General features: G+C 36.4%; 1 protein-coding gene across 1 annotated transcript; it reads left to right on the top strand.

The window, feature by feature from the left end:
* The first annotated feature begins 2,064 nt into the window (after positions 1-2,064).
* On the top strand, positions 2,065-11,571 carry LOC140951539 (uncharacterized). The gene is made up of 4 exons (XM_073400811.1): positions 2,065-4,457; positions 6,360-6,572; positions 7,128-7,326; positions 10,076-11,571. Exons 1-4 carry the CDS (start codon positions 3,810-3,812, stop codon positions 10,780-10,782), a joined length of 1,767 nt encoding a protein of 588 aa, XP_073256912.1. The 5' UTR covers positions 2,065-3,809; the 3' UTR covers positions 10,783-11,571.
* The last annotated feature ends 730 nt before the right edge of the window (positions 11,572-12,301 follow it).

Here is a 12,301-nt window from a genome sequence, read left to right as displayed (position 1 = left end):
GACTAATTCTAAGGTAAGCTTATGTAAAACAGAGTGTTCAAGCAGAGGTGGTAGTTTAAAGGAGAGGCCTTGGAAACTAACTGGTGTAGTTGCCTCATTGGTACTAATTTTTGTGGCCAGTTAATTTTGCAACGAGGATGAGGTCGCATGATAGTCCCATTTTCCTATCTTCACATGGCATCAGGGGAATTTTTGACCAGCTGAAAAATTTGACCAAACACTTTGTTTGCATGGAACTGTCTAGTATCTTCACTCTTTTCTCACAGAACTGATGAACCAGGTTGAATTTTAACTTTTGTCGGAGGTTTTACCATCTGTCCATGTATAGAGTGCTACTTTGGCAAATCCAAAATGGTGTCTCCAAGCTGAGTTACCATGCATCCATGCCACCATGCCTTTGCCATGCAAAAATTGAGATGACTGTGGTGTTCACGTTGTTGTGTCAATTTTGCAATATCCACTAAAATTTTGACCTCATCAACCAGTCGGAAAATCATCTGTTGCCATGTCAACATTAGCAATGGCAATATTGGACTGCTGTGAACAATTAATAACAACAACAAATCTAACAAAATGATTGTTTTTGACAAAATTTGATGTCTTATCCCCTTTCTAGTCCAGAACTCAATTGTATGTCTTTTCTTATTAGAAAGCATTTAGTGTTGATATCTGAATAGCACTGTCAGTGTCTTTAAAACAAATTGTGAGGTTAAAAACAAAATTTTGTGCAAGTGCATTGAATTTCATTTGCTATTTTTTGCTGTAACATTTTTTGCAGGACTTAAATTTCCCCCAAAAATAGTGAAAATTAATTCCCATGAAAATTGAATACCAGTGAGGTATAATTCTTAAGCAGGATTAGCAATTACCACAGATGTAAATTATACGTGTAGTTATCCTTTCAATTATATTTTTTCTGAAAGTTTGTTAATTTTTTTAGGAGAATAAACCATCAATGGAGTTTAGAGATCTTAATGCAGACTCAGTAAAACTGAAATTTATTGCAAAAGGCTGTGAATAGAAAACCACTGAGCAGAAATAGATAACCATTCACTTTTTTCTTTGGTGAGATTATCATTTTAATATTACTTTTTTGAAACCATCAAGTTTAGCTATTATCTCTTCTTGTAAGCCAACCATAAACTGTCAAACAGTGATGTCTCATTTAAAGATACAGCCTTAAAGAGTTGTGTGCTAACTGAGCTAGCTAAGGTTTTAACTTGCCCTTTGCATTTCTGACATAAAAAAGTTTGTCACTTGTTCAAGACAATGCAACTACTAGTTTCTTTGCTGGCATTCTTTTTAAAAATAATTTATTTTTGTTAAAAGTTAGCAGACAATATTTTATTTACTGTGAAAGTGTGAAAGGTTTTATTTACTGTTGCCCTCAATCATTGGTTTTTAGGTTTTTTATCTTCTACTCTAAGTTTTTAATTAAACCAGACCTTGACAATTTGTTCTTTTTAAAAATAATTCATTAAAAATGAGGCAGGGGTTTCAATAAGCACCGATGGCCAACGAAACGTGTCGTCTACTTTGCTCATAGAGGTCGGCTACCGTTTTTTCTAGAAAGAAGAGGCAACTTGTTTGAATAACGCTGTAAACAAAAAATATATCATAAAATCTGAATGAAAACATAATAATGATGTGTTTTCATAAAGGCCCACTGGTTTTACCTTATGCTTTAGTCATGTGAATGCGATATTTCAGTCATTTTTCACACGTTTCCTTACAGGTTTACCCACCATTGGTTCATTGCTTGTAGGAATTGATTGTGTGACTGATACATTGAAAGCGAAATTTTTGTCAATGAAAAACACACTCTTTCGTCCTCAAATTTAGTCCCCGGAATGCTGAAAATCGCATACTAGGGCTTTGAAATTTCAAAATTTTCTGGGGCAATCTGCGCCGAGAGCCCCCCCCCCCCCCCCTAAAAAGGGGGACTAACGGGACCATGTTGATACAGTCGGTTACTCTGTTCAAACCTGCTGGCTATGTCAATTTTTATTGAAACCCCCGATGAGGTATTTTGCCTTTGTATTTGCTAATAATAGCATAATAGGGCAAACAGAAAAAAAACTTTTCATATAAGCAAGACTTGCTCATTATTTGATGTCCAAGATAAATATGCTTTTTATTGTTCTTTTTCCTAGTATTATGAGAGAAAAGAAATAAGTTAGGTTTTAAGAGCAGTTTTCTTTTTCATTTTAAATAGTAAGGAAGCTTTAAAACTCATATGCTGTGAAAAAGTGAAAGTCTAACGGTTGAGATAGTATGATATTACTGTGTATAAGTGGACAATACAGGCACCGCCAGTGTGACTACAGTACTACATATAGTGCAGGTGGTACTACAAATAGAAATTGGCAGATGTTTTGAAAACTGATTATACTGAGATCTTGGAGGGGATATATAGTTTAAACAAGTATTGGTGTTTAAACAGATACATCAATATGGGTCGTCTAAAATGTTAATGGAGTTTTGAATTTCCACAGCACAAAAAAAAAGTTTGACACAAAATGGGTACCGCAGTATGAAATATTTAGGAGATAGTATGCATAGTCTAAATATTTTTGTTTCAATTCAAAACTTGGTGGGAATTAGTGTTTTAATTCCATACAAGGTCACAAATTTCACGTAGTAAACTAGACTTCTTATCAACTAAATCATGATAAAGTTCGAATACATTTTTGTTTTAAATTCCATGATCTTTTATATTGCCCATATTTAACTGTGCAATCCATGTAATTTTTCAGTTTCTTAATATCTTTGAAACCCTTTTTCTTTTGTTTTATATGAGACAAATATTATTGATAGGCGAGGAATGACCACAACTTTATTATTGACATGTAACTGTGCACTCAAGTTCATTTATATAATGTGACAGGGAAGATGTTCTGTTGAGCATAATCCCAGAGAAAAATGAAAACCTTAGCTTCTGCTTTGCAAGGCACCACAGTGATGTTTTTGAACTAAAAAAAAGTAATATATTTTTTGTTAAGATGCAGGGCTCCTTTAACAAAGTTGTTTAATTTTCACACAATGACATGTCAGAGACAATTTTGTCTACTGCTGAATTTTAATTAAGACTCTTCTAAAAAGATTTGCACCGAGGCCATCTGACATGTGCTTTCTGCGTTCTTGCTTTTCGAACTGAAATACAAACGGGAAAAAAACACTGTTGGAAGATTTAGTAGATATGTATCATTTGTTAATAATATCCTTCAATTACAAACCACAAAACTGTTTTATCTTTACTGTGGTCATTTTGAGCTGTTCTTTTTATTTCCTCTGTCATCTTTTGACAAATGGCAGTGGCACTCGACAACTGCAAAAAACTTCTATAAATAATTTTTGAGGCCTAAATTTACTGTTACTGCTTCCACTCAGGAAATCAGATTTATTCAAGATCCGGTTGGTTGACAATGTCACGTGATAACTGCTTACTATCCAAGGTAGTTTTGGGACTCTTAATATTTATCTTATTCGGAAGTGAGAAAATATCTTTATAAATCAGCTGTCAGGAGATTTTGACGAGAAGTCCATTTTTGATGACTCAGGGAAGAAACAAGCTACGCACATTTTCGATGATGATGTAGCCGTATCTTGCCGCGTTTGCACAACTAATGTTAAAATTCTAGGTAAACAACGAACGAAGAAATATTTACCGACGTGGGAACCGCAGATTCCTGGGAGACAATGCGAGTTGGTTAACAAGTTAGGACAAGGATAAGTCAGGATTACAGAGTGTAATAAGCGTGCGCTTACTTTTAAGCTGCTTTTCAACGAGAGTTGAAGACATCGGCTGAATGAGTGTTTCGGCCGAAAAGCAAACTAATTTGAGCGGCCATAAGTGGCACGTTTGTCAGCTAGAATTTAGCCCTAGTGGACTACATCTCGCCTCCGCTAGTTGGGATAAAACAGTGAGAATATGGGATCTCAGTACGTTGGAATCTATGTTCGTTCTACGGCACCATCGAAATCCCGTCACTTGTCTCTCATGGCAGCCGCGAGGAGCAGCGGAAGGCCATCTGGGTAGACTCGCCTCCGGTTCGGCTGACGGCACTGTCGCCTTGTGGAGTGGGGAAACAGGAAAACTACTTCAATCTATTTCGCATCACAAAGGATGGGTTTTGGGGACTTCATTTTCGAGTGGTGGTGACTTATTGGCCTCCGCTGGTTGGGACAAAACCGTATGTCTCTCTGATGTGCGCACGGGACGGTTAATTCATAGACTTGTAGGTCATACAACTGGTGTATGGAATTGTTCGTTTCAGACGAGTGGGATTTCAACAAATTTGCTTTGTTCTGGAGCAGATGACGGTTCCTTAAAGATCTGGGATACACGAATGGCAAATTCCGTCATGTCACTGGTCGGAGCGCACGACGATAGCGTGAAATCCTGTGCGTGGTCTCCAGATGGCGGGTACATCGCCTCTGGGGCGGCTGATAACAAGGTGAGAAATAATCTAATACTGCCACAATGTAGAAAAAATAAGTTCTCAGGAAAGTATTTCTAGATGCTTTTCGTATTTTAATGCTAACTTGCCACAACTTTAAAGCTATAACTACAGTATTTTAATAAAAAGTCATCAATATTTTTTATAATTTTGGAGACTCTTCGGTCCTCTTTGAACAAAGTGGACGATAACTTTTTGTACATGTATTAAAACACCAAGCGCAATCAGGTTGAAAATCGTTGTCAAATTATTTTTGACACAAGTCAAGCGAAGATATTTGTTCTTTTTTTGCGGTTTAATTTAAGGAATTTTACCCTACGACGTTCGAAAGAAAATCGTTACTTCAACAGTTGTGTTTGATTCCATCGTGAGAACAAAGTTTGTTTTACTTTTTAGAGTTGTCAAAAGTTTAGCTCATTTTGGAATCCATTTTGGTAGTTGTGTTTTTTGTGGTTACGGAAAATTACTTTATTCCCACGGAATGAACGTTTAATATCGAGACCTTTTTTAGTACTGGTTAATAATAATAGCCGTTAATTTAAAGGGGATCGATTGTTTTGTGGTTTGAAAAGAGAGTTTTTTTTGTCATCCAATGAACCGATTAGTGTGGCGGTAGCTGAAAGTGGTAGCCATGGACGTCATAGTGTTTCAACTTCAAAAGCAATGATTTGCATCTTCTGTTTCTAAACAAAAGGTGACTTTAGCAAAATCTGGCTTAAAACATCGCGTGAAATGAGTTCATAGTTGGTGTCATGACTCACGAATTTTGTTCCCTTTTCATTCATATGCCGTATTCACATCCTGTAAATTGAATCCATCTTAGGATTTGGACTTATGATGTCAATTACAATTGGATGCGGATGATGAAAGAGATGCCGTTGTAAATTATTAATCAGTAGAAAACAAAGAGAGAGAGAGAAGAGTAGAAAACAAAATAATAAAAATTGGGATTTGGTTTTTTAACCATTTATGTTTAGAGGGATACAATCCATCTGTTTTAATGCTATTTGTGATGTTTTAGCATCCACAAATGATCATTCCTGGTTCCTTGAAAGATCGCTTAAGCCAGGGTTTAGCCAGAGTTGATGGAAGGTCTCTGGACCAAGAACATGTAACTGGAATTTGTAAAAATGTTGTGGAGCCTTTGTTCCAGTTATGATAACACAAAATGGCACTCTATAAACATTCTCTTCTAAAAAATTAATGTACAAAATTCAGGGTGAGATAGTGGGTGAACAAATCACCATTTTGGTTCATGTATGACATCATTTCAACATTGCTTGTGAAATGGTGGGTAGCTCAAGTGGCCAGAAATAAATTGCTTTTATTCTGGTCTTGTTGATTTACAGATATCATTGTAAGGAGAAAAAGAGAAAATAACATTTTCACATCCTCCAGTTTTTTGAAAAAGGATGATTCTCAGTTTCTCCTGGATACTACAGAACTTTGTCCCAAGAGAAAGAAAAAAACAATGTGCGTGCATTTTTGTTTTGTTTTGTTTTGTTTTGTTTTTTTTTTTTGGGGGGGGGGGGCGCTTGAATGGAATTTGAAACCAACATGTCTTAATGGGGGGGGGGGGGGAGGGGTGAAAAGGGGCATGCAAATCTGCCGATTCGTCATGATTTATTAACCAAATCCACCATTAAATTTCGCCCTGAATCCGAAATCCGGGCGAAAATATTTTAATTGCATGCCAAGTCCAAAATCCGGGCCCCCAAAATGGATGAATCTGCTGCAATTGCAGGATCCGGAAATCCATTAAGATCTCACTTTGAATCCAAAATCCAGGGGAAAAATATTTTGAAAATCTGCCAATCCATTTGCCTATTGACCCTGCTCCTTACCCCTTTTTATTTGTGTTTAGAAAAATGCCCTTATAAGAGTGGTCCTTATTTTCAGATTGCTTTGTGGGAACCAAGAAGTGGAACACTGCTCATCAAACTCCGCGCACACGAAGATGCTGTCAATGAAATACAGTTTTACCCTGTAATAAGCAGTAAATCAGTGCCTATCATCTTCTCTGTTGGTGACAATTCCTGTCGAGTATGGCATCCTTTAAGGAAGCGCAGCAAACAGCTCCAGATAATCAAGCAACACAGACTTGGCTTAGAGGTATTAACAAGGCTGATATAAGTTTCCCCTTGTAGGTGGCTGATTGTTATCATCTTCAAAAGAGATGTAAGCACTTTTACTATGTCACAAATAGTTTCAATGGGGTATTGGTGCTTGAATTAAGGCAGATCAACTCGAAGGCCAACAGCAGACTCACTGCTTATTACCTAACTCTATGTGTGCACCCAAATTCCGCGGGCTTGTAAAATTTGAGACATAACCAATATACTGAGACTACTGAGACCTTGCTTGAAAACCAAGAGTTTGCAGTAAAATTCAAGAATGCAACAAAGTGCATAAAAATGACACTCCACTTCAAACTTTTCCACCTGATTCTCTCTAGATCCCAGTCAAAAAAAGAAGGCATTTTTTTTGTTGTCATATTTTCTAGGGTTGGTGTTATAATCAGATCTCTAGGGTTGTTTTTGCCAAATTCCAGGTGTTAAATTCAATTTTGAACATTTTTTAATACAACTCGATCAGATAAGAAATAATCATGATCCTAACCACCGACAACTTTTTAATTCTTAATTTTTATTTTTTATTTGTGATAAGGTGGAAGCTCTGGCATTATCCCCAGATGGGACACTGTTGGCTACAGGAGCCAGGGACAAAGACATCATATTGTCTTCTTTGGATGTGTCTCTAACAGAAGTTGATGCACTTCCAATTGAGGATCAAAGTGAAGCTGCCATCAACAAGGGTGCTACACTGTGGAAGAAATATACCAAGAAAGTAATGCAAAAAATTATGAGTAAGTACAAGTGACTAGCATTTGGACACTGGTAATAGTTACAGTACAAACTACTGTAACTGGGGTCAGCTTGACAAAATGGTCCAATCCCATTAATTACTTACAGGAAACTAACAATACATTCCAAGAAAGTTGGTTGTCAATCATATGACAAAATGAAACAAACAAAATGGACCAAAATCTACCAATTACAGCCTACACCACAGAATTGCCTAGTCCCTAGGCCCCATTATTCTGTGCAGCTGATTCGTTTCGGGTCACTTGGTCCAAGCAAGGAAGTGAGGCCTAGACAAAAATCCTCAAAAGTGAGACATCCCATGCCGTGGGTTACAAGACCAAAGTTACACATTTCAAGGTTAAAAATACACCGCTTAAAGACACACATGGGAAGGGAAAGTTCAAAAGAATGCTTAGTTTTCTTTTAATAGACAAAGGAAGGCTTTTCTTTACAAAATTGACTCCTGCAAGGAATTCAAAATTTTCTTCATGGCGGAGTACTTGGCCTGTTTTGAAACAGAACTAAGCAGTGAAGTTTTTGAACTTTTTGTACTCTGTAGTCAAGAAAATTATGTTTTAAAAGGAAATTTATGTATACACTGTATGTGAACATTTCATAGCCATTTTATACCTTTTGAGACCCTGCTTTCTAACTGCATGAACAGATTCACCAGCCAGTTAGTGTTACGTAAGTTGCTTTGAAGTATTAATTTATGGGTTTTTAAATATAATTGTTCGAGAAATAATTTCTGTGTCTGTTAGATGTTCCTTTATTGTTAACAAAATAGCTCAAAACACGATCCTGAGGTTGAGACTACAGCATCTAAGTTGAATTATTTTACATGTGATGCTTCTCACATTACATGCATCACTTCTGCGAAGATGTCGGCACATTTTATAGAACTTTTACTTTTAGGTTCAGTTTTTGGGCACATTTCGATACACAGCTAATGAATATTATTTGAAAGTATGTTTAATTTCTGATTAATCAAGATTTGAGTTTTAAGTTTACTACACAAAGGGTCACTAAAGTATCGCTTTTATTTTGAAAATTTGCGCAGTCGTTTAAATGGGTTAAGAGCTAGATACTCCGATAGTTCAGTTAGAATGATAAGATTGCGGGAGCAGAAATCAATCTTGACAGGACTATGAATTCAATGACATTCTGGTCACTCTTCAAAGCCGTTTGGCGAAAATTGATCAATTATTTTGCAAATATCCACAAGGGTATTAAAACCTTCCTTCTGTTTACAATTATGACATCATAATAAATCATATCATAATCATCTTGATTAAAAAACAATGCACGCACGTCCATTCTGATTTTGTCTAGGCATTTCCTGCCCATTTGGGTCAGATACCTCACAAAGTGAATTGACCGAGAAGGCCTGGGAAAACGCCGTACAGGGACTAGACAATCTTCAGATGTGACCATTTGAACCTGCTGATAAAAGCCTAGGCTATATTTCCTGAGGGGTTCTGTTACAGCGATCAACAAAAGCAAACTACGTGAATGTGGATTAATTTTTTAAGGCTTCAGTTGTTGATAAGCACAAAATCACAGCATAGTGACAAACAAGTACTACAGTAAAAACCTGCAACTAAGAACCTAGTTTTTAAGAACCTGTTAGGCTAAAATTTGCCTGCTTGGCCCCCTCTATACAAGAACCTGTTAAGCCGAAAATTTTAATCAGGTTCTTATTTTCTGAAATCTATACAAAAAATTCTGTACTCTTAGGATCCTCTTTGGAGACATAGATGCCTTATTACTCTAACGGCAAATTGTAATGGTATACAGAATTTACCTAACGAGTGAGCTGAATACCACTAAATACTCGTCTCTTAGCTATGATGTATTTTTATCTTCAGAAAATAAGAGCCTATTTATTATCAAACTCAGAAAACTGTGAACGGCTGAAAATTTTCAGGAATGTTGACTGTGTGGTGACCAATCACAATGAAGTTCAGGACATGCGAGCAAACCACAAAACCACAATCTAACTACCATGGGTTTCATAAAGCATCGGGGATCGGAGAATTCTCTATCTACTACGCGTACGTGCCGAAGCGTGGAGAGTTGACTGAATGCTAGATGCTTTTTTATTTCCATGCAAAAAATTATTAAACGAATAAATACTAATGAAACAAAACGTGAAACAAAATAAAGTACAAGAGGAACAAATCACAGTGGCAAAGTTAGGACAAGAAAAGTGTAAGCGATAAGAATCAAGTACCTTTATGAATAAAAGGAATGATTTCCTTGTGAAGTGCTATGGAAAAAAAATTGATGATAATTACCGTATATAAATGACAGGGTATAAAATTACCATGAAGCAAATGCAAATTTTGAAATTTGTCTATTTTAACAATGACTTCTAAAACGGCACATGGTAAATTGTAACTGCAGAGGAAACAAAGAGGAAATATTTTTTATTTATAGATATTTGACAAATCGTCTATTTAAATGCACATGCAAAGTTTTGTGCTGACAGCGAATGTTTAAATGTGTTTTGTCTCTTGCAAGCACATGTGTCGCTGACAGAGGCGGGAAAAGTTTTGACAGTGAATTTCACAGTAAGAACCTATTAAAATAGCCTAAATGTTTTGTGCTAATTACCATTTATTTAAGAATCTGTTTAGGCTAACTTGGGAAAATGCAGGATCTTAGTCATAGGTTTTTACTAATGTTTCCAAAGCATTATGTTTGATCAATGATTACATTGTATATCGTGGTAACAATATTTTGTTACAGGTGAAACCAGTGACAGTGACTCTTCCCAATCACCAAGAAATGCAAAAAACACTGCTTCTTTGGTTGGGCGAGCTGTATACAAAACAGAGCAGAAGCCAAAAGTAAATGGTATATTCAAAGACAGTCAACACACTGTTGTTGAAGTTAATGGCGAGAAATCCACTGATGGTGTCATAAAAGATCACAGGGCAAGACTACGCAAAAGTTCAAGGCCTCAAGACAGCACTGAGGCACCTGTCAAATCAACAAATGGGTTGGATGATGCCCAGTCAGATGGGATTATAACAGATCATAGGGCAAGACTGCGTAAAACTTCAAGGCCTGATTGCAATGAAGAACACAGTAAAGCTACAAATGGGAGGGACAATCATACTCAGTCCAGTGGGATTCCGAAACACCCAACGGAGATACTGCGCAAAAGTTCACGACCTGACAGCACTGGTTCTGAAGATAATTCAACAAACGAGTTTGATCTAGTTCGGCAACGTCTGCGACATGTTGAGTCGCAAAATGGACCTGATAATGTGGACATTAATGGTAATAGCTACTCAATTTTTGATGAGAATGGCTTGTTTCCTAAAAGAAATGGATATCACAGCCATAACGACAGTTCCAGTGTCAGCAGCAGTAGTTACTATGGTGACATAGAGGACGTTGCTAAGGAAATGTGCGATCTTGCAAATGGTGTGGCAGATTCCAGACTTTAGGTGAAGTGATATACTCTTAGATTTTAATAATCTTCGCCTTGATAAAAATTCCTTATGCATGTTTGAGTCACTTGTAAGTATGATAATTTGCTGGAGGAGTAAAGGACAGGGAAAAAAATAACTTATCCTTCACTGTATGTCTTGAAAAGGACAATGCATGTTATTAAGTGTATTGTGTACATACATATCATGTACACAATGGTTATTTTTTTAAATAAAGCCACACTGGTGCACACCACACACAATCAGATCACCTTCCTTTCTGTAAAAGGTGTATCATTTTGCTAGCTCTGCAGGCACTCCAGTTAACATTTTTATAATAATAATAGTTTCATCCATGCCATTTAATCATACATTTATGAGAAGGAATGTCCCTTTTCTTCCCAGCCACACTGAGGAGATACTGGACTTCGTATTAAATGGATATTATCCATGGTATTAACTCGACAGAATAGTAGCGAAAAGTATTGTTAAGTCTTTTATTACAAATAACATTTTATAGGTCAGTGGTTAGGCACTGCATGATATTGGTTTTTGTACATATCTTCTGTCCAAAGGAAATATTCATACATAACTACACTTAACAATATAAGTCATTGATACAAATAGTGCTGTTGATACACAAAGAATACAATGATTACTATGTTGTTATAAAGATAATCTAGAGGAAGGAAAAGCTAAAACATTACAAAGCATTTATAATTATTTTAAATGGTTAATAATTTATTGGCTATACATTTATTCAGCTGTGACTAAGGGACAAACCATCAGAAAAGTTATGGGGAGGGGGGTGGGTGGGGAATTTGTCGAGCCCCAGGAACTTTTTTTCATTATCAAATTCCTTGAATGAATTTTTTTAGGCCATAGCATGAATATTTTTCAGGGTTAATTGGTGTGCATGAATTTTTTTCATTTAATTTTCCCTTTTGCGAATATAAGTTTTCTAATGATCCGTCCCTAAAAATGTACTAGGGTTAATGTTATTACATATTATTGCCTTACTGTGATGACCCAACAAATATTAGAAAAAGTGAATTTTTTTCAGGGGATGTGAGAATAATTGTTTAGCAAGTTCCACTGATAAGGATCAAGTTTTTGTTTTTGATTCTCCTCCTTTCAAGCTCCTTTATTTGCTAAAGCTTCAAAGGGAGGTAATTTAGTAATACAAGAACTAGGTAAAAACTGCTTATTAAAAATCATTGGCAAGGGAAAACAAACCAATAATATTACATCAAGATGTTTATTGTGAATGAAGCAGTGAACAGTCACATCAGCCCGAGGAGCATTAGGGTTTGCTCAACTGTGCCTGGTGCCACAATGGCCAACTTGTTAAATTTGTTTGGTTGCCATGGTAAGGTGCAACATACTGCCTTGTTAGCATCATTATAGAAAGATAACAACCAACAACAAAATTTACTGCACTAAATCAAATCCAGATAGATTTGAATTTGTCACCCCCATCAAGTGATAGCCTACGAACAGGCTCCCAACTGGGCTGGGGTGAAAAAGGAAATCGGGG

Source organism: Porites lutea, chromosome 11 (genome assembly GCF_958299795.1).
Source record: "Porites lutea chromosome 11, jaPorLute2.1, whole genome shotgun sequence".
NCBI classification, from domain to species: Eukaryota; Metazoa; Cnidaria; class Anthozoa; order Scleractinia; family Poritidae; genus Porites; species Porites lutea.
The sequence above is the reverse complement of the archived record's forward strand: the minus strand, read 5'-3'. Positions and strand labels throughout refer to the sequence as shown.